At 44.1% G+C, this 24,025-nt stretch overlaps 1 protein-coding gene across 3 annotated transcripts in view; it reads left to right on the top strand.

Moving 5' to 3' along the window:
- Positions 1-23,138, top strand: part of MYL9 (myosin light chain 9) — a 31,086-nt gene extending 7,948 nt beyond the window's left edge. Inside the window, exons 1-4 of one of the 3 annotated variants that reach the window (XM_040434924.1) lie at positions 97-146; positions 15,806-16,008; positions 18,156-18,317; positions 22,670-23,138. In XM_040434924.1, coding sequence (XP_040290858.1) covers positions 106-146; positions 15,806-16,008; positions 18,156-18,317; positions 22,670-22,842 — 579 coding nt within the window. In that variant the 5' untranslated portion in view covers positions 97-105 and the 3' untranslated portion in view covers positions 22,843-23,138. Of the gene's footprint in view, positions 1-96; positions 147-2,939; positions 3,080-15,805; positions 16,009-18,155; positions 18,318-22,669 lie in introns of those variants that run through there. The other 2 variants (XM_040434925.1, XM_040434926.1) reach the window with 2 other exon arrangements.
- The last annotated feature ends 887 nt before the right edge of the window (positions 23,139-24,025 follow it).

Genomic DNA, 24,025 nt, shown 5'->3' with positions numbered 1-24,025 from the left:
CGCCATCAGCATGCCCACGGTGTTCCTATGTCTTGACGCAGCTGCATCAGGACGTTCTGTGCGGGGAAAGAAGAAGAAGATGGAAGAGGAGGCAGCATTGCCAGCATGGAGTCTGTGGAAGAGACACAGGGAGGCACACTAAGGACGTAGGTAACACTACCACATGATCTACACTAGTGTAATCTGTGGTTTTACATAGGACTGCAGGTAACACTACCACATGATCTACACTAGTGTAATCTGTGGTTTTACATAGGACTGCAGGTAACACTACCACATTTCCTGTACTCAGAATAGCCATCACTGTGTTATCTGTGCTGTTACATAGGACGATATCTAGGTGATATCTACTATATTATCTGTACTCTGAGAGTTATCACTATATAAGGGGGCCCACTGAGACTTTATCGCCCAAGGGCCCACATGAACCTGGAGCCGGCCCTGTAGGTAATCAATATAAATTCCCAGATAACCCCTTTATCCTTATATCCTAGCGATATGCCCCCAATGTCGGAGCGCTGCCTCCCATTGAAATGAATGGAAGTGAGAAAGGATGTGGCACAACGGCGGGTTTTTAGTGATATTTCAGAGTGGCTATCAGTGTCAAAATTCCACTGTAAAATCCATCTTGTGAATAAGGTGGGCTGCATGCTTCTCTCAGGAACTGACAGGGGTGAGGGAAAGCCTCAGGCAGTCAATGTTTAGCTGTAGCGCACACTCAGACAGTGCAATGCTTGGAGCCACAAAAAAGGAGGACATCCAAGTGTCCGTCCAGGACAGGAAGCGGACGTCTGGCCACCCTAGTCATATCCTTAGTAGCGGGGCAATAATAGCATTTTAGAAGCATAGTTGGCTATATACATTAGATGTATATCGGTTGCACCTGCCAATGTTGCCTTAAATCGAGCGTCCATCTAATTTGTAGCAGCCCTAAGGCCCCTTTCACACGGGCGAGATTTCCGCACGGGTGCAATGCGTGAGGTGAACGCATTGCACCCGCACTGAATCCGGACCCATTCATTTCTATGGGGCTGTGCAGATGAGCCGTGGATTTCACGCATCACTTGTGCGTTGCGTGAAAATCGCAGCATGCTAATCTTTGTGCGTTTTCCACGCAACGCAGGCCCCATAGAAGTGAATGGGGCTGCGTGAAAATCGCAAGCATCCGCAAGCAAGTGCGGATGCAGTGCGATTTTCACGCGCAGTTGCTAGGAGACGATCGGGATGGAGACCCGATCATTATTATTTTCCCTTATAACATGGTTATAAGGGAAAATAATAGCATTCTTAATACAGAATGCATAGTACAATAGGGCTGGAGGGGTTAAAAAAAAAATACATTTTTAACTCCCCTTAATCCACTTGTTCGTGCAGCCTGGTTCTTTCTTCATCTTTGCTGTGCACAGGAAAAGGACCTGTGGTGACGTCACTACGCTCATCACATGGTCCATCACATGATCCATCACCTCGGTAAAAGATCATGAGATGGACCATGTGATGAGTGCAGTGACATCATCAAAGGTCCTATTCCTCAAAGAAGAAGACAGAAGAGAAGCCGGGCTGCTCGAACAAGTGGATTAAGGTGAGTTAAAAAAAATATATATTTTTTTTTAACCCCTCCAGCCCCTGTACTATGCATTCTGTATTAGGAATGCTATTATTTTCCCTTATAACCATGTTATAAGGGAAAATAATGCAATCTACACAACACCTAACCCAAACCCGAACTTCTGTGAAGAAGTCCGGGTTTGGGTACCAAACATGCCGATTTTTCTCACGTGCGTGCAAATCGCATTACAATGTTTTGCACTCGCGCGGAAAAATCGCGCATTTTCCCGCGACGCACCCGCATCTTATCCGGGCCAAAAACATGACGCCCGTGTGAAAGAGGCCTAAGCCTGGGTTTCTCCCTCTCCCCATTCAGAACACAGGAGCACTCCTGCAAAAATATGTATCGACCTGTCAAAAATAGGAATTTAGTTGGCATAGAATAAGCAATCAATACAAAAATCCTGAAAAACCCCTCTAAAGGGGTTTTCTGGGATTTCTAAGGATTTTAACAGATATGCTCATGTAGTTACTTACCTCATGTAAATCTTCCCCAGGCTTTTTTTCCCCGTTTGGACTTACCTGACCCATCTTCACAATGTAAACCAATCCCTCTGGTTTATTCCATCCTGTATAGAGCACTTCCATGATGCACTTCACCAGCCCCGCCCCTACCCCCCCTAACAACGCCCAGCTGGTTTATAGCTCCTCCCACCCACCTAAAGACATAGACACACCCCTATCACTGCCCCGCCCATGGACATAGCATCACAGGAAGTAAGAAAGGGCTGCATGGACATGGACATGGTCATGTGACCACAATAAAGGTAAAATAAATATATAACAAAATGACAGCTACATGCATAAACAATTATTGTAAGGGATGTTGATACAAACTGGAAAACCCCTTTAATAGTATTACGTTAGTAACTCATCAAATACAGATGAAAGTGAGGGTCAGCAAGAACCGAGGACCGGCACACAGCGTTGCCTTCGGCGCCATCATCAGTTCCCAATTTCTGTGCACATTGACAGAAGCGCTGAGACGACTGTCCCCATCATCTGCTATTAGGACGTTGGTCTGTTGCGATAAAATTAAACTCTATATAGGCATTGTATGAGAATACACGGCGGTGTCCTCATCAGCACAGTATATTTCGTTGCCCCCCCTTGTACCTTGCTCCTCACACCTTTACGCCCCTTATATGGAGGATTGTCTGGTGTACACAGCCTTGTGTAGAGGGTTCCCTGTGCGCTGTCACAAAGTGGGGCTGAGAACTATATAAGGGAGAATATCCTGTGTTTGGGTTTGGATCAGTGTTGTCCCACAGATCTCGCATCCTCCTCAAATTCCTTTTCCATGTATGGCCAAATCCCAGGCGGGAGGGCAGCTGGAGGGGGGGTGGGAGTGCCTTCCCCTATTGGCTGCTCTCTTCCTTTGGATTTAGGACCCTGGGAAGCTTAATGCAGACCTTCCCTGTGTCCAGATCCACAGAGGAGATCTCCGAGTTGCTGTCTTTCTCCTGTGCAGGTAAGAGGTGCATAAGGCTTCTAGATTAACACTTTCTCAGGCTCTGCTCTATGGGAGTGAAGGGATCTACTCACCGCCCCCCCGCTCTAACATTTCCTCTTCCTTGTATTATAACAAGACTCTCTCCCTCAATTCTCTTCTCATCTATGACATCTGTGCCGCCATATACCGTCTGAGCGGCAAATATTATTTCATGGACATAGAATGATTTGTATCTTATTACTCTTCTGGTTATATTCACATGCACAGGTTTTGTTCAGGTTTTTTTTTTATCCAAAATCAGTGGTGGATCATAAAAGGAGAGAACGTATCAAAGACAGACAGATTCTACGTCTCATTTTGAATCCACTCCTGGTATTGGCTATGTAAATTGCATCAGAAAACCATCAGAATATACCCTGACCAGCTGCTGTGAAACTACAACTCCCAGCATGCACACTTACTCTGCTGTTCTTATAACTCCCATAGAAGTCAAAAGAGGATTCTGGGAGTTGTAGTTTCAGAACAGCTGGAGTGCCATCCCTGCTATAGACTAGGACAACCTGAAGATGTATATTCTATAAAGGAGTGTCGGGTGTACAAATTAGGCTGGTTTTACACAATAGGTTTTTTTCCGTGTTTTTTGAAATTTTTGGGCGTTTTTTAGTGGCCTTTCTTGCTGTTTTTTTTTATTCTGCAGCCAGATATTGCTTCAAATCCTACAGTGAATTAAAAAATTCACTGTACACAGAGCATTCCCTTGCATTGTAGTTTTAAAATGAGTTTTTAGCATTTTATGTGAAAACACAGCATGTTCTAGGTATGGGATTTTTTTTCTTATAATTTTTCAATTCTCATAGAGATTCCTAAGGGAAAAATACCTCCGCAATTGCCTTACCTAGTGCATACTATGTTTTTTTCAAAGTATGTTTTATTGAGACCTCATACACACAGCCATATGTATTTTGCAGTCCACAAACCGCAGATCTGCAAAATACGGATACTGGCCGTGTGCATCCCGCAATATCTGCGGGCCCCATTGTCAAAATGCCTATTCTTCTTCTTTTTTTTTTCTTCTTTTTTTCCGGGGTGGACATGCGGACATTCAGATGCAGACAGCACATGGTGCGCTGTCCGAATTTTTTGTAGCCCCATTAAAATTAATGGGTCCGCAAAAAATGCAGGTCGAATGTGGGGAAAAAATATGGTGTGCATGAGGTCTTATCCACTATCAAAGGGATCCTTTAAGATTTTTCACCCCATCAGCCTAACATCCCAATATGGGTATGTAAAGCTGAATTGTTCCCTTTGTGTTTTGGCTGCTGTGGCGTACCGCCCAGATATTACAGCGTAGTAAATAGGATTTCAAGAAATCTTGCAATGGGCAACTTCTTACTCGAAGGGCAGGCTGGATTTTCTGTGTTTTTCACTATTCCCTTCAGCAAGTACAACTGGAGAATTAAAAAATACATGTGATTGTAGGGAAATTAGACCTCCTTGACACGTCCGTGTCTGTGATGGTCAGTGGTTCATCCGTGAAGAATCCGTATGTCCATTTTTTGCCCTTCGCGTGTCATCCATATTCCACGGACACTGCTAGGCTGAAAATTGGTTTCACAAGAATCTCCTTCCAATGGTCCGTGAAAATCACTGACACAACAGAGATGCCATCCGTGTTGTGCCAGTGGTTTTCAGGGACAACACGGATGGTGTTTGGTTTGGTCCGCATCACGGATCAAAGTAGTGCATGTCTACGTGATTTTTATTTTTTTCACTGACCCACGATCACTGTAAATTAAGACATTAAAATCAATGTGTGCTGTCAGTGGACAACAGGGACAGCACACGTCCATGATTCGCTGATGTGTGAAAGAGGCCTTAAAAGGGACGAAATAACTTGTACAAAGACAGGTGCACTCTGCGGTCTTACTAAACCCTCATACTGATGTAAAATGGAGAGATTAGCCAACATATCCTACTGTGGAGGACACGTCTGAGCCCGAGCACCGCGCCAAGGTTTCTCAAGTTGCTCGGGACCTAACGCTAAACCTACCTGTGCCGTGTGGGCAATACCAGGAGCGCAAGGTCCGACTCACAGCAATCTCCCAGTTACCTCCAGCATGCAGCCATGCTTACAATGGGAGCAGGGAGAGAGCTCTGAGCCCCACCCAAGACTGGCTGATATAGCCCAGGCCTCACATGTGCACCAGAATGTTGCCTGTGGATGGAAATAAAGGCGCATTCAGACTAGGAGTTTATACACCTCCAAACAATTCTATATATAAACTACAAATTGGCGTGGTAATGAAAAGCAGGAAGTGCTCAACCCCATATGCAGTGGTGCATCTATACCGGGGGGGCAGATCCTGCACTTGTGGTCCGCTGCTAATGGCAATCCCCAGCAAAAATGCATACAATGGAGGATGCCCGCAGCGGACCACAAGTACCACAATAGACATCCTACACAGGATAGCAAATGTGTGGATGTGATAAACAATCAAACAAAATACCGTTTACAAAGACAGGTGCACTCTGCGGTCTTACTAAACCCTCGTACTGGTGTAAAATTAAGAGATTAGCCAACATATCCTACTGTGGAGGACATGTCTGAGCCCGAGCACCGCGCCAAGGTTTCTCAAGTAGCTCGGGACCTAACGCTAAACCTACCTGGGCCGTATGGGTAATACCAGGAGCCAGTGGGCACATTACAAGCGCGTGTAGGATGTCTATTGTGGTCCGCTGCGGGCATCCTCCATTGTATGCATTTTTGCTGGGGATTGCCATTAGCAGCGGACCACAAGTGCAGGATCTACACCCCCCCTCCCCCCCCCCGGTATAGATGCGCCACTGCATATGGGGTTGAGCACTTCCTGCTTTTCATTACCACGCCGAATTTGTAGTTTATACTTAAAAGGGACGACACGTTGCGGATGTAACATTTCTTTTATTTTGGAACATTTCAGGGTTTAGTGAATGTGTTTCTAATTATTGTACTGGAACCAAATTCGCATTCATCCAGGCACAATTTTAGTGAAATTAGCACATACCCACAATATTGCATATAGAAAACTGTTGGCGAAATTACTCTTCACAATTGTGCTCTAATGTGTCATGCTTTAGAGGTCACATGTTGAGCACATCAGTACATTGGGGAGCAATTTGGAGGCAAGAGAACTGTACGTTAGAGACACACATCTGGAGGATTTCCTGACATATAGCACTCCATAGGCCCCCATGTTGAAAAAAATATATAACGCAGAATGGATGTCTCTGCAGAGAATAGCATAGTCAACTGCACTGCTCTGCAAAGCACAAAAAAAGATACGACTCTTAGGGCTCATGCACACGGATCCGCAAAAAATACGGATGACGTCCGCGTGCATTCTGTATATTGCAGAACCGAACAGCTGGCCTCTAATAGAACAGTCCTATCCTCGTCCATAATGCGGACAATAATAGGACATGTTCTATTCTTTTGTGGAACGGATATACGGAAACAGAATGCACACGGAGAAACTTCTGTTTTCTTTGCAGACCCATTGAAATGAATGGTTCCGCATACGGCCCAAAAAAAAACAAAAAAAAAAACGACACGGAAATAAAATATGTTTGTGTGCATGAGCCCTTAGACGGAGGTCATACAGACCCTTTTGCCTCCATCAGGAGAATAGGGACCTATGGTACATGTGACATATACACTAAGAGCAAAAGATACATTGAATGTGTATGGCCAGCTTGGGGTCCTCTTATGGGTCCGTACTAACGCTAGTTGAGGATATACTTTTACACAGCTGGATACAAAGTGAAGGATGCTCTGTTAATAGCCTCCAGCCTGGCAGTGCATTCAGGGTATGTTCACACATGGCAGATTTGTTGCAGACGTTTTTGCAACTATTACAAAGATCTGCATTTAGAAAGTTCTGTACAAATGTTCCACGTGTAGCTATTTTTACATGAAACGTATATATGATGTGTATAACAAGTAATAACCTATCGGATCTTTCATTTTTTTTCTATTTTTTCTTAATATAAACTGAGACTTGATTCGGCCTAGAAAGCCAAACACGGGCGTGATACCCATCATCCAATATTTATTGTGGCCAAACAAAGGTTCAAGAAGACAAATGAATGTTGCTGCCAATATGAACATTCTCCCCACTTGTATCATGGGAAATGTGATATCTTTCTATAGCCCCACTAGAATTTTTCAAAATTTATATTAAAGGGCATCTGTCAGCAGATTTGTACCTATGACACTGCCTGACCTGTTACATGTGCACTTGGCGGCTGAAGACATCTGCGTTGGTCCTATGTTCATATGTGTCCACATTGCTGAGAAAAATTATGTTTTAATATATGCAAATGAACTACTAAGAGCAACGGGGGCGTTGCCGTTACACCTAGAGGCTCTGCTCTTTCTACAACTGCCATGCCCTCTGCACTTTGACTTTAGGAGAAGTCAGAACCAGACATGATCACATTTACACTGCCTGGCCCTGTCAGTCAAAGTACAGAGGGTGCGGCAGTTGCAGAGAGAGCAGACCCGATAGGTGTAACGGCAACGCCCCCGTTGCTCCTAGAGGCTTGCATACATTGAAACTGATTGGTGGGGGTCTAACACCTGGAACGCCCGCGGTTCAACTGTTTGAGAAGCCAGCGGCGCTCCTGTGAGCACCACAACCTTCTCACAACTTACACTAGGCCGTTGACGCCACATTCATCGGTCACATGGCCTAGAGCCTAGGCGCATCTCAATCCTATTCATGTGAATGGGGCTGAGCTGCAATACCAAACACAGCCACTATACAATGTACGGCTCTGTGCTTGGTAAGCTGCGAGAAGGTCGCAGCGCTCACAAGAGCACTGGTGTCTTCTCCCTGGTGTCAGCCCCCCACCAATCAGATACTGATGACCTAGACAGAAAATAGGTCATCAGTTAAATAATGTCAGAAAACCCCTTTAAATACTTCCCCAGCGGTAAATATAGCAGCTTAAGGCTCCATTCACACGTCCGCAAAATGGGTCCGCATCCGTTCCGCAATTTTGCGGAACGGGTGCGGACCCATTCATTCTCTATGGGGACGGAATGGATGCGGACAGCACACAGTGTGCTGTCCGCATTTGCGCAGCGCGGCCCCGATCTTTGGGTCTGCAGCTCCGCAAAAAGATAGAGCATGTCCTATTCTTGTCCGCAGCTGCGGACAAGAATAGGCATTTCTATAGGGGTGCCAGCGGATGTGTTGCGGATCCGCAATTTGCGGGTCCGCAACACAGCACGGACGTGTGAATGCAGCCTTACAAAGAAAGTTGTGTTCACCACCATCCTCCCCCGCCGCTTCCAGTGCTGTGCGCCGATCCTGCAGCTCTGATGTCCTCTTTCTGACTGCAGCTGTGAAGGTTTCTACACACCTAGTCGCCTTACTGCCAATTAATGGCCTCAACAGTGTATAGCACATGACAGCTGAGGCCAGTGATTGGCTGCAGTGGTGACGTGGTGTTGTTCGGGAGAAAGAAAGTGGCTGGTAAGTATTACTTTATTTCATTTACCACTACTGGCAAAAGTGTTTATTTCCTTAGACAACCTCTTTTAAAAGGTCCAAACACTTTTAATATGTCATTGAGACATATCAAACGTTTTGATCTGTGGGGGTCTGAATGCTGAGACCCCCACAATAATTTGAACGAGGAGAGAAAAGCACTTGCATATTCTGTTCTCTCCTCGCTGTAAGAGATGGGCTCTGTAGACGTCTATGGGCCCGTCTCGATTCTGTATGCAAGTCTCCTCATTCTAATGAATGGTGGGGGTCTCAGCACTTAGACCTCCACTGATCAAAACTTTTTATATGTCTTCATGAGTTTTTTTTTTTTAAATTCTGTGACGTTTTAACAATAATCTTTATGTCTATGGTCAACATTAGATATAGTAAATATCTTGGTCACGGATATAACATGTATGTCTAGGGTCCTTTAACGAATGCCAGTTGATGATATACAAGTCGATGCTCGTTTTTACACAGCCCAATGTAAACTGAATGGGCAACAAACAATCATTGCTACGATTGTTGGTCCCCCATACAGTTCGCACATTGTCGGTGGCACATCCGCTCTTTACCAGGGACGATGTGCTACCGAAAAAATATAATTGTTCTGCCAGCATAAAAGATCCAATCAGTTGGGAACCAAGCTTGCTTGTTGGCTGTTTGCCAGACCTTTTTCATGAACCATAGATCGGGAATAAAAGTTATTTTTGGCCAATCATCAACCCATGCCCCCTAATTGTAGTCTAGAACGTGATGTCAATAAAGTAATATATAAACCAGGGTTCACAAGCAGCACATTGCACTTTTTGGAACATTAGGCCTCTTTCAGACGGGCGTTGCGGGAAAAGGTGCGGGTGCGTTGCGGGAACACGGGCGATTTTTCTGCATGAGTGCAAAACATTGTAATGCGTTTTGCACTCGCGTGAGAAAAATCGCGCATGTTTGGTACCCAAACCCAAACTTCTTCACAGAAGTTCGGGCTTGGGATCGGGGTAAAAGATCATGTGATGGACCATGTGATGACCGGAGTGACGTCACCACAGGTCCTGTTCCTGCAATGAATGCTCACCACAGGTCCTGTTCAGCAAAGAAGGAGACAGACAAGAAGGCGGCTGCGCGATCAAGTGGATTAAGGTGAGTTAAATTATCTTTTATTTTTTTTAACCCCTCCAGCGCTATTTTACTATGCATTCTGTATTCAGAATGCTATTATTTTCCCTTATAACCATGTTATAAGGGAAAATAATAATGATCGGGTATCCATCCCGATCGTCTCCTAGCAACCGTGCGTGAAAATCGCACCGCATCCGCACTTGCTTGCGGATGCTTGCGATTTTCACGCAACCCCATTCACTTCTATGGGGCCTGCGTTGCGTGAAAAATGCTGAATATCGAGCATGCTGCGATTTTCACGCAACGCACAAGTGATGCGTGAAAATCGCCGCTCATGTGAACAGCCCCATAGAAATGAATGGGTCGGGATTCAGTGCGGGTGCAATGCGTTCAACTCACGCATCGCATCCGCGTGGAATACTCGCCCGTGTGAAAGGGGCCTAAGGGAAGCACCTTAGACATGAAATTAAAGTTTTCTGGGACTTTGGCTCAGACTTCCAGCAATCCCGCCAATCAGCTGATCATATAGATTGTAAGCTCTTGCGGGCAGGGTCCTCTACCCCTCTGTACCAGTCTGTTAATAAATAATATTAATAATCAAAGGGGCTGTAATGATCTGATGAGAGCCTCCTCCCGATCCTTGTTATCATTCACCACTCCCGGTAGTCAGTTAGGCCTCTTGCACATGAGCATTTATTTTTTTCGTTTCCGTTCCGTTTTTGTGGTTCGTATGCGGAACCATTCATTTTAATGGTTCCGCAAAAAAAAAAAAAGTACTCCGTATGCATTCTGTTTCCGTATATATCCGTTCCGCTGAAAGATAGAACTTGTCCTATTATTGACAGCAAATAACGATCCGTGGCTCCATTCAAGTCAATGGGTCCGCAAAAAAATACGGAATGCATACGGAACACATCCGTAGGTCATCCGTTTTTTGCGGATACATGCCCACTTTGCTCATGTGTATACTGTTAAAACACATTACTATACATTACATTAACGATTAAAAATTTTATGTTTCTGTTTGCGATCCGCAAACAACGGATCACATAGGGAAACCATACGGAGATTTTTTATTTTTTTTTACGGAACAGAAACAAAAAACGGAACAACGGATCCGTTAAAAACAGACCGCAAAATACTGAAAAAGCTATATGGTCGTGTGCAAGAGGCCTTAGGGTGAGAGAATTTGTGTTTACTCACCAATCTGACATTGATCAGCTAAGGCTAGTTTCACACTAGCGGCAGGGGAGTCCGGCAGGCTGTTTTGGCGGGTGAACAGCCTGTCGGATCAGTCCTGCTGCTAGTTCACGTGTGCCCCCGGACTGCCGCTCCGTCCCCATTGACTTTAATGGGGGCGGCGTTCCGGCAGCAGCACGGCAGTGCACGGCGAGAGCCAGCCGGACTACAAGTACGACATGCAGTACTTTTAGTCCGGCTGCCTCTCGTTGTGCGCTGCCGTGCTGCCGCCGGAACTCTGCCCCATCCCCATTATAGTCAGTGGAGATGGAGCGGCAGTCCGGGGGCACACGTGAACTAGCAGCAGGACTGATCCGACAGGCTGTTCACCCGCCGAAACAGCCTGCCGGAGTCCCCTGCCCCTAATGTGAAAGTACCCTTATCAAATAAGCTATCAAAATGAAAGGGGATAACTTCAAAATTTGACACAACCCCTATCTCCTGCTCCAGTACCGCCACTCCGTTCAGCCAAGCTTTGTTTACGTAAAGCAGTGGTGACATGCCTGTATACCACTGCAGCCAATCGATGGCCTCATCGGTCTCATGCCATAAACTGCTGAGGCCAGTGAATGGCTACAGCAGTCACGTGCGGTATATGAGACGTCATCACTCCCAACAATATGCTGTCATGGCTGCAGGATGGGTCATTGATATCTGATTAGTGGGGGTCTGACATCCAGCACCCCCACCCAATCAGCTGTTTGAAGAAGTCACGGCGCTCCCATGAGCACTGCAGCATCTTCACAGCTTTGCATGCACAGTGCCGAAATTGTTTAGTGGCTGTGCTTGGTATTGCAGCTCAGATCCATTTACTTGAATGGGACTCTGCTCTACATGGGCCATGTGACCAATACATTTAATGCCAATGGCTTAAAAAGAGCTTTTTAAAACAGGCTGATCAGATATTGATGATAGGTTATCATTATATGAATCCTGGGAAACCACGGTAACTTTTTTTTTTTTTTTTTAAGAATCCACTCTTTTACTTAAAAATCACATGCAAACAATGTACTAGTAATATGCATTTTCTGAATAATTTATATAATGATCAAAACAGTAATACTCCACCCTTATCACTTTTAATATTGTGGCTGATCAGTGTGTAACGATAATCAGTGAAGTCCAACATTAGAATAGATCATAGCAAAAATTACAAAATGTAAATCTAACTTTTAGCAGTATTCCGGTAGGTACAAGTTATCCCCTATCCACAGCATAGGTGATAACTATCTGATCTGTGGGGTCCTACCGATCACGAGAACGGGGGCTCTGTACCCCCTGCAAGCCCCTTGCTGCTCCCCTAAAATGACCGGATCAGCTGGTCGCAAATGCATGTGGCCACCGCATTCATTTCTATGGGAGTTCTGGAGATAGCTTATAGATAGGGGATAACTTGTACCTACTGGAATACCCCTTTAACCAGTTTGGTAAACCTTTCCCTGTCTATCAGGTAACCTGATGGTGAGCTGATTGTGAGGGGTCCCATTGCTGGACCTTGCCATCAGAGAGACTAGCCATTCTGCCTAGTGCAGGGTTTTCATGGTCAATCCATTTGCTCTATGTATGTCTATAGCAGACGGTGGTTGAACGTGATTAATACTACAATTTTATCTGATGACTTTACTCTGCACAGCACATACTGTGGAGAATAAAAACTTGTAAATTCTAAAAATAATTTCCACCATAAAACGTGAGCAGCTACATCCCATGGAGTCTGCTGTCCCAATAATTGGAAATGCATGCAAGAATGTTCCACATGCTGTCTGATGTCAAGATGTTCTGTATAGGAAGTGATTAAGCCATACATTCCAAGCCTGGAAGTCTTCAGAACGGGACGTGGCCTTGTATGGCTTACAGAGACGATGGGAGGCTTCATCTTCAAGATCTCTGAGCAGTATTATAAAGAGAAGTGCTGGCTGAGCTTCATGCACATGCAAGGTGTTGGATTATCCTGGAGCTGCTGTAATACACAGTCGAGTCACATTATTATGACCACTTCTTACTTGCAACGTCGGCAGTAGCTCATGAAGAGGGTCACGTGTGGTGAGCTGGCTTGGTGGGTATATCCAGTAAGGTGTGTGATAGGCTGTCTGCTCACATATCCCTCGTTGCTGTCATGGATGAAAGGGACGATATATCAGAGTAGCGAAAAGGGATGGTTATTGGATTTCAGGCCAAGGGTGACGGTATTTCTGAAACTGCGCAGTTTGTGAACTGTTCACGTGCTGCTGTGGTGAAAGTGTATGGTGAGTGGACAAATGGCAGCATTGTGAATAAAAGACGTGGAAAATGTGGAGCACCACGGACCAATGATGTGAGAGGTGAGGGTGGACTGACTCGCTACACTGGAGCAGCTTACTGCCATAATGAGTCAGGGGGCTACCAGACGGGTGTGTGAAGCAGCGAACCCTACTGCATGTGGGGCTCCAAAGCAGATGGGGGTCACTGCAGCTCTGGCAGAAAAGGCTTCAATTTTGGAATTGGAATTGGACCAGTTTCAGAACTACTGCCACCCTTGGCCCGAATGCCAATAATCATCCTTTTTTGCAACTCTGATAAATCACCCCTTTTACCCATGACCACAATGAGGGATATGTGAGCAGACAGCCTATCACGCATCTTATATATACCCACCAAGCCAGCTCACCACACAGGACTTCCTTCAAGAGCTACGCACTGCCGACGTCGGAAGAATGTGAACTGACCGTGTAAAACACCTAGCGGGTCCATTTATCAATACTGGTGCAAAGGACTTAGGATCAATGTGATTGGTTGCTCTGGAAAACGTTATTTTTCCAAAGGAACTCTGAAAAATGTTAGGTGGAATCTGATTGGTTGCTGTCAGCAACTTACCCAGTTTTTCTTTGCACCAATTTTGATAACTCCCCCCCCCCCCCCCACACTTCCCCCAAATGTTAATTGTCTGATCTACACTTGAAGAATGATTTTACTTGTGTTGTATGTCGTATGTATTTTTTTTATGGAGTTGCGGATTCTTTTTGTAATCAAAATAATGGGGACCTATAGGCGACAGATGCCCCTGATGTATTCCTCCAACAGAAAGCAAAAACGAAATGTGAACAGATCCTAAACCATTCACCACCTTTTATTGCCAACATGCCACAATAAATAAATTGGCTGTGAATTGTCAGCGCTCATAGAGCATACAGAGGTGCTGCCCTCTTTAATTAGCCTGCCTTTGATGTGTCATTCACCAGACCTCAAAGAGGAAGCGCACAGGATAGTTTGAGTGAACTGCACAGTTCCCATATCCCCACAACGGGGTTCGCTAGGAAGAGCCTGATGGTGGCCAACTGCATTCTTATATTTTATAATCCAGCGTATAAATCTTTCCTATTGTTATGGTGAGGATTCATAGACCATGCAGCTGCAGTATATTTAAAAGGAATGTGTCATCAGAATATGACCTATCCTTTTGAAGGGGTTCTACACTTTTTCCTTACTGATGAGCTATCCTATGGATAGGTCATCAGCATCTGATCGGCGAAGGTCCGGGTGTCAGACTCCCGTTGATCAGCAGTTTGAAGTGAATGGGGCTAAGCCACACCCAGGCCAGTGAAAAAGTCGTGACGTCACTGGCCTGCAGGAAGAAGGCCGCAGTGCTACTGCGAGCGCTGCTGCCTTCTCAAACAGCTGATCGGCAGGGGTCCTGGGTGTTGGACACCCACCAATCAGATGCTGATGACCTAGCCAAAGGATAAATCATCGGTAAGGAAAAAGTGTAGAACCCCTTTAAATCACATTTTTATGTCAAATGTTTTTTAGAATTACTGGTGATTTATTTATTTTTTTCAATCCTAAAATCATTCGGTTTTTAAATTGACCACCATGTCTAAAATATATCAAGACTTCTTGTTCTGTACAGGTAAGGGTAGGTTCACATCTGCAGTGGGTAAATCAGGTAGTCTGATCCAGCAGAGGAGCAGATTACGGGAGTTACCGTATCGGGAGTAACAGATGTGAACCTATCATAACTATTCATTATCATCAGAGGCAGAATTACAGAGACAGATATCACCTCTGTATAGATAACACAGGATCCACCATCCACATTAGGTGATATCATAGCTTATCTGCTCCCTCCTGACCAGTGATGGTCAGTTCGCAGTGTTCGCCAGCGAACACATGCGGGCTGCCATCTTGACTCACCCGTCCGGCGATGCACAGGTAAGCCCTTACCTGTGCCTGTGTCAGGAGCCGGTCTGAAATCAAATGCGGTCACCGGGAGCAGGCAGTTCCGAGAACAGCCGCCGGGGGCCTTCATCGGGCTGTTCTCGGAACTGCCTGCTCCCGGTGACTGCATTTGATTTCAGACCGGCTCCTGACACAGGCACAGGTAAGGGCTTACCTGTGCATCGCCGGACGGGTGAGTCAAGATGGCAGCCCGCATGTGTTTGCTGGCGAACACTGTGAACTGACCATCACTGCTCCTGACCTTTGCACAGGTCACAGAGCATGCCTAGAAAAGTCATTGAGATCCCTCCCAGCCTGCTGCATCTATGGCCCATGTGGCTGCTCTCAGGAAGTCCTTCACATATTTTAGGCCTTGTGGTCAGTGGGAAGGCTGCATGATTTTAGGATAAAAAAATATATATATAGATAGGGCAATGGAAAATGTGAAAAAAAAATCATCAAGAATTCTAAACAAAAAATATGTTTAACATGAAAACTTAATTTAAACAATGGGTAATTTTCTAATTACACACTACCTTTAAGAAAGTATTTTCATAATAACCTATCATGGTAATGGGTGGAATATGTCAGCGGAGATTAGATTACATTGTGATATGACATACATTGACATTATTTACCTTGATATTTTGCTTTTCCCTAGGCTCCCTCAACCCACCAACATGTCCAGCAAAAAGACCAAGGCTAAGACCACCAAGAAGCGTCCTCAGAGGGCGACTTCCAATGTGTTTGCCATGTTTGACCAGTCCCAGATTCAGGAGTTTAAGGAGGCTTTCAACATGATTGACCAAAACAGGGATGGCTTCATTGATAAGGAAGATCTGCATGACATGTTGGCCTCCATGGGTATGTAGACGGTCATGAGCCTTAGGCCTCTTGCACACAACCATATGGCTTTTTCAGTATTTTGCGGTCAGTTTTTAATGGATCCATAGTTCCGCAAAAAATCTCTGTATGGTTTCCCTATGCGATCCGTTGTTTGCTGATCGCAAACAGAAACATACAATTTTTAATCATTAATGTAATGTACAGTAATGTGTTTTAACAGTATACACGTGGGCATGGATCCGCCAAAAAACGGATGACATACAGATGTGTTCCGTATGCATTCTGTATTTTTTGCGGACCCATTGACTTGAATGGAGCCACGGATCGGTATTTGCAGGCAATAATAGGACAAGTTCTATCTTTCAGCGGAACGAATATACGGAAACGGAATGCATACAGAGTACATTCCGTTTTTTTTTTGCAGAACCATTGAAATTAATGGCTCCACGTACGGACCGCAAACAGAATCCGCAAAAATGGAACGGAAACGGAAAAAGAGGCCTTAAGTGGCCCTATACTGTGCTATAATGAATGCATGGGCTGAGAACAATCCACACTACTGGTTAGGATCATTTTGGACAGGCTGGAAAATGTGAAGAAAATATAAAAAGATAAATGGCTGTCATTCAAGCACACAGACAGGCTGTCAGAAAGCCATGGGTCCTCACCCTTTGGCAAAGTCACAGCATTTTAATGATCTTCTGTGTGACAAATGTCTCAGAATATGAAAAGCATTTTATGGCATTTTCTATTGTAATTGTATTTTTTCCCAGAAACAGCGCCATTATTTGTGTGTGATATTGCAATTAAGCCCATTCACTTGAATTTGGTACATAGCCTATGGAACACAATGATGCTGTTTCTACAATATAATATGTATTGCTTTATATTACTTAAAGAGGACCTTTCATCGGTCTAAACATTGTAAGATAATGATCAGGCTACATAAAGCGGCGCCCAGGGATCTGACTGCACATACTATGTGTCCTCCAGTATCATCACTGAATTGGTTATACTGGGAGGAGTCTGCCCTGTTTCTCCCTGGGCGTTCCTTCTCCCTGGCTGTAGAGCTGTCCAATCGCAGCACACAGCTCCCAGCCTGAGAGAAGGAACGCCCAGGGAGATACAGGGCAGACTCCGCCTAGTAGAACCAATTCAGTGAAGATACCGGAGGACATAGCGGGAGAACGGAGCGGCGCCCAGGGATAATAGGAAGTGCAGTGAGTTCCCGGGGTGCCGCTCTATGTAGCCTGATAATTATCTTACAATGTTTGGACCGATGAAAAGTCCTCTTTAAACCATTTTTTGTTAAATAAACGAGATGTGGATTAAAATAACAAAACTGTTGTAGCTTTCAAAGACCACCTTGACACTTCTGAGGTCCCCTGCTGGACTTTGAGTGATGATGCTGCTGCAATGATGATGGGTTTTGGTACGTGCCCTCCACAGCATTGATGCCAATGAGGATTTAATCCATCTTCACATTAGGGTTTGTTCATATCTCCATTTTCTAACTCTGGTAGTCTGTTCCAGCAGAGGGAGCAGACGACCGAAATTACCATATCCAGCATAGCTGGACACTGCCGGATCCACATTCACTATAATGGGATCTGGCATGTTTCTGGCATAAATGCCAGCTTTCTGCAGGAAAAATACCGCCACGTGCATCTGTATTTCTCTCTGGATCCCATTATAGTGAATGAGGATCTGGCAGTGCCCAGCGGTGTCCAGGTATGCTAGATACGGTAGCTCTGGTAATCTATTCCTCTGCCAGAACTGACTACCAGGGTTATAAAATGGAAATATGAACCTAGCCTTATTAAAAAAAAAAAAAGGTATGGGACCGTCAAACCTCTTCTCTGACCAAACAGCAAGATCACTCATAAGCATTATCAGACAACAAATGATAATAATATATTTATTTTATGCACTTATATAGCACTACTATATTCCCCAGCGCTTTACAGGCATTATCATTACACTTTCCCCAATTGAGCTCACAATCTAATCAGTATGTCTTTGGAGTGTGGGAGGAAACCCACGCAAACACGGGGAGAACATACAAACTCCATGCAGATGTTGTCCTTAGCAGTAATAAGTAAAGCTCATGATGTTAAAAGTTTGATCTGTGCATCCGTATTTATTGTACTATTTGGGTTTTCTAGGTAAGAACCCCTCTGACGAATACCTAGAAGGCATGATGGTTGAAGCTCCTGGCCCTATTAATTTCACCATGTTCCTGACTATGTTTGGAGAGAAACTTAACGGCACTGACCCTGAGGATGTGATCAGGAACGCATTTGCCTGTTTTGATGAAGAAGGCACAGGTATGGACAGTGGGTCATGGCACTAAATCAATTTGTTTCTTTCAAGGGGGGTGTCCCACAAATAAAAATAAAAAAATACTATTTTACTTACTCGTTCCTTCCCTACGTAGAAGATAGTTCCTCACATATGGTCCCTGAGATACATAAGGTATGTAATGTCTTCTCCACAGTGTAGAGAGAGATATAGTTATATATTTCTATGACTTTAGAAGTAGGGATGAATAAAAAGGAAGGAAGAATGTACGTACATTGGGACTGAGGTAGAATGGACCAGGGAAACGACTTGAACATGTTGGTCCACTGATGCAGGAGAAGATGGACCATAATTTTAGCTACATAAAAACAGCAGGGGGTGCTACCAGAGAAAAATAATAATGTACATTAAAAAGCTTAAATATTTGTATTGCATGTATAGTGCATTAGTACTTAATTTGTAATGCCCTATTTATTGCAAAGTAATACTTTTCGTGGAATAACCCCTTCGTTTCCTGTGATATAATCTGTAGATGGCTTATAAATGTGATGACGCAATTTTTTACAGGGTGGATTTGATTTAAATCAAACCGATTTAAATCACTAGTCAGTAAGGCTTGATTTAAATCATAGTTTTTTACATAAAGATTCATATTTGGACAATTTTTCTGTTGTACTTAGGAAGTAGAAAAATAATCATTACCTTAATAATAACAATTTAAATAGGATTTATTCAACTGAAACAATAACATTACAGCATGTTATTTGCTTAAACATCCATGTTTGTTAACTAATTTGGCTAAAGAAAATATATATATCTTAAGAAACTTAGACTGTCAGCCCAGCCTACACAAGAAAAGCTTAATAATGTCCTCTGTAGCTCACTCGTCATCTTCATCTTCATCTTCTTCTTTGTTCATAATCCGGAAAAGAAAAACAAGCTTTCCTGCTTTATCGGGACCCAAACGATTTCTCAATTTAGAATGAACGAGTCCAAAGGAAGAGAATATTCTTTCAACGCCCGCAGAAGAAGCTACTGCTGTTAAAAGTGAAATCATTACTTGAACAGTCTCTAAATCCAAGTGCTTAAAGGGAACCTGTCACCAGGATTTTGTGCATAGAGCTGGGGACATGGGCTGCTAGATGGCCGCTAGCACATCTGCAATACCCAGTCCCCATAGCTGTCTGCGCTTTTATTGTGTTAAAAAACCGTTTTGATCAATATGCAAATGAACCTGATATGTGTCCTGTATCCGGAGATGAGTCCAGCGGAAAGGAGCCCAGCACCGCCCCGCCTCCTCCGAATCTCCTTGCTGGCTGACGTCACAGAGCTGGAGTGCCGAAATCTCGCGATGCGCGAGCTAGCGCATGCGCAGTGTCAGCATCATGTTCATTCCCTGTGCTGGCATCAGCACAGGGAACGAACTACGCATGCGCTAGCTCGCGCATCGCGAGATTTCGGCGCTCCACAGCTCTGTGACGTCCGCCAGCAAGGAGGAGATTCGGAGGACGCGGGGCGGTGCTGGGCTCCTTTCCGCTGGTCTCCTCTCCGGATACAGGACACATATCAGGTTCATTTGCATATGGATCAAAACTGTTTTTTAACACCATAAAAGCACACAGAGCTATGAGGACTGGATATTGCAGATGTGCTAGCGGCCATCTAGCAGCCCATGTCCCCAGCTCTATGCACAAAATCCTGGTGACAGGTTCCCTTTAAGTGACTTCCACCAGTTCACTGGTGTGACTTTCTTTAAAATATCTTCAGCAAACATATATTTCTTGTTATAAATTCACTTTTGAGAACTCCAAAATTAAACCAAGCATCTGTGATAATATCTTGTAGGCAGAGAAACTACCCAGTAATCTTACAAAAATCTCTGGAAGAGCATGACATTGTGAATGGATTAATGGAATTTAACAAAAAATTAAACATATACAGCCTTATTCTACATAATTAAAAAAGTAATCTTTATTTCATAATGAAATAACCTTTGGATGGTAATATATTTTCCTCAAAAAGCATTTTATATAAAAAAAAACTGATTTAAATCAAAAAAATCTGATTTAAATAAAAAAATCTGATTTTTTTATTTTTTTTTAAAAATCATAGATTTTTATCCACCCTGCGCAAGACTGTAATCTCACATTGTATTAAATGTTTATAATGTAATTAAAACGTAATAATAAACGTTAATGAGACTAAGGGAACAAACTATCAGATACATATGATGAAATGCACTTGCCTAGAAACGGGGTTGCCAACTATCTAGATATTTCTAAATAGTCCATAAAAATAGGCAACTTTTTCAATGTGTCAATGAATATTTGAGTAGATTATTTTGGTGTAATTAGCATTATTTGCCAGTTCAAAATAAATGCTGGTAATGAGTTCTTATCAGTATATTGAGCTATAGACCTGTATTACTGACTTTGTCCGTAAAAAATATTGGCTTTGGGATAAGGGTACTTTCACACTAGCGGCAGCACGGATCCGACAGGCTGTTCACCCGCCGGAACAGCCTGCTGGAGTTCCTTGCCGCTAGTGTGAAACTAGCCTAAACATCTAGAGTTCTCTAGTGATTGACCTAAATGGCTGCTGGAATTTGGTTATGAATAGATGCTCTTGAGACCCTGATGCAAAATGTGTAAGAGTGCCCCCCCAATTATCTCTTGCTGTTTGTTACTGACGTCCTTTTATGTGACTGAGGGGTTGTGCAGCTGTACATTCTTGGTCTTTAGTCATTCTCCTCCAAGTGTAAGATTTTACATAAGTTTACACAAATTTTCTCTTTGGACTTGTTGAAGAAATACTAAAACATCCAACATTGCTGCAAAAACAGCGTCTAATAGTACTTAGTAAATTAATCTAGAGTTTGTTAAAAATTGCTTAGGCTTGATCATCTACCCCAATTTGGTAGTGTCACGACAGAGGGTAGGGATAAGTGCAGCCCTAAACTCCACCCCACCTCTGTCCCTGCCTACTTGCACGGCCCGTCCTAACCGACGGCGTACAACTTGGCCGCAGTCCCTCGCTTAGATACGTGCAGGGACCTAAGAAGATAGAGAAGTACTGTAACAGAGTCAGGCAAGCAAAAGTCAAAGCTAGGAGGTTACGCAGGTAGACAGGGAGCAATCCGATAACGAAGTCAAAACATAATCCAGAGTCTGAAGCCAAGAGGTCACCTCAATACCAGGGAGGTCACAAGGTCGAGGTAAAAAACAGAACCGAGGTCCAAACACACACAGACAGGCACAATCCAAAAATTCTGGTGAGGGTAGCAAGACCAATCACAGGCAACCTGTGGCCAGCAGGCTGCCTGTTTAAATAACCCCTACAGGTGAGTCACGTGACATGGCCAGCGTCACGTGACTCTGATTGCTCATAACATAGCTGAGCGCCGATTCATTAACATTGGCTCTCAGATCCCCTGCTGCTCGTTGTCTAGGGGACGGAGGACGCCGGCCACGCTGAGGAGGCGTGCGCGGCCAGGTGCTCCCCACCCCCTGGTTCCCATGGAGACTAGGACGCCGACCGCCTCCTCACTCCGCTGTATGCACGGGATGCCAGCGGCGCTGCGAATGAAGAGCGCGCCGCCGGCTCCCCGTGACAGGTAGAACTTGTTTTGGTGGAGGGAGATAAGCTTCCTCCAGACTTATCTGATGCCAGTTATCTCAAGGAAAAGTAAAGGTGGCCATGCACATCATCCAAACCCGGCAGTTTGATCAGAACCAACTACCTATCTAATGTGTATGATGGCCTCCAGACTGTATACGATGGCAGATGTTGAAGAGTAGGAAAGGTCAGGCATGGTTGAACAAGTGTGAGATTCCCAATAGTTGTCTGCTCGTCAGAAATGGTGAGAGCTGCATTTACATGTAGCAATCATCTCCCCTGTATGGGGATGAGTGATTACTATTGCAGTCATTCCTCCCCATAGAGAATTATTGTTTCTGGGCAGCAGGTCTCTTTTATATTGCACGATCTGCTGCCCAGAAAGAATGACTTGGTGTCGGCATCAATGAAGCTTTCACCTGATGAACGAACGTTTAAATGAGAAATTGGCAGGATCTTGATGTTGAGCTCATGTCTATGACCAGCTTTAGATCCCCTGAACATTGTAATGATACATAAGGATCCAGTCTTTTTATTCCAATGAGACATGGCAAAGCTGGGTAAATTGAGAGGGAATTTTTGGATTTATTGATTTTTATCAAAAATGCTCCATATCTCTCCATTCATGGCTCTGTTTAGACCTTGTTTGGCCACCTTTGGTCAAAACAATATTTTTCCCAGTTTATCTGTGTTCGTGATAAAAAAAATTCCCTGTCTGATTTTCTGCTTGCTGATTCAACCTTTTTTTTTTTGTGGCCTGCAGGTTTCATCAATGAGGACCATTTACGTGAGCTCCTAACCACAATGGGAGACCGTTTTACAGACGAGGAGGTGGATGAGATGTACAGAGAAGCACCAATTGACAAGAAGGGCAACTTCAATTATGTAGAATTCACCCGCATCTTGAAACATGGAGCCAAGGATAAGGATGACTAAATGATCAGCGAACCACATGGATTGTAAAAATCATTATAGCAGCTATATGTTAATTCCCCATAAAACAGATGTGGACAGTTGGCAAAAAAATAATCAATTGTTTGATTAGCATTAGAGTCCAGGGTTGTCACAGTGAAGGGTCAGGGTAGGTGTTCCCGGCTGCCTCCGCAGCCCTTCTGTCAGAAAAGAAGGAGAAAAATGTGATTGATAAGACCATTGCCAACCGCTGTCACTTTTGCTGCTCACTTGGAAAATTCATCTTAATATATAACATAAATAAATGGATTTATTAACGAGTTCTTTCATGTTTTGTAACATACATAACTTTGGTACATACTAGATGCAACAGATAGACAAAGGAAACTGAGGTCAGGCAACTGGAACCAGCATGGACAGGGTCATGTGGCCTTTTGCAGCAAATTACTGGCCTCAGCGGTGACAGGTCCCCAAGCAACATGTGACCAAGAAATGACATGCTGCTTGGGGACAGGTCACTGCTGAGGCCAGTTGTTGGCTGCAGAAGTGCAGGTAACCCTGTCTGCACCAGTCATTTACATGCGGGGACCAAAGCATAGTGAAGACAGCGGAGGACCCATGGAGTGACGGGGATCAGGTACCAGCAGGGTAGGGATCAGTACTGGACTTCCCCTTTAAGGAACTGTAAACCTTTTGTGTGCAGCTATACCATATATCTCCTTTCTGGCACAATTCTGTCCCTTTATATACTTCTATGATATACTGTACTTTGGAAGCACACACAGTATGGGCTCGTAAAATTATTCTGGTGCACTCCGTTCTGTTCTGTTCCGTTTTGTCCCCATTGAAAATGAATGGGGACAAAACTGAAGCGTTTCCCTCTGGTTTTGAGATCCTCTGCCGGATCTGAAAACCGGAAAGGAAAATGCAGATGTGAAAGTAGCCTACTCTGTTTCTGCTTCCTACTTCTATACACAAGTTCAATGATGTCCATAGGGATTATGGTCAAAGAGGATGACGCTTGTATTGGACTGTTCATAAGAGTAAAGCCTGTATTAGGCCTCATGCACACGACAGTATTTTTTCACTGTCCGCAAAACGGGGTTCCGTTGTTCCGTGATCCGTTTCCATTTTTTTTTTCCGTGTGTCTTCCTTGATTTTTGGAGGATCACCAGGCATGAAAAGTGAAAAAAAAAATCTAAGTCAA

Source organism: Bufo bufo, chromosome 6 (assembly GCF_905171765.1).
Source record: "Bufo bufo chromosome 6, aBufBuf1.1, whole genome shotgun sequence".
NCBI lineage: Eukaryota > Metazoa > Chordata > Amphibia > Anura > Bufonidae > Bufo > Bufo bufo.
This window is presented reverse-complemented; position numbering and strand designations above follow the sequence as displayed.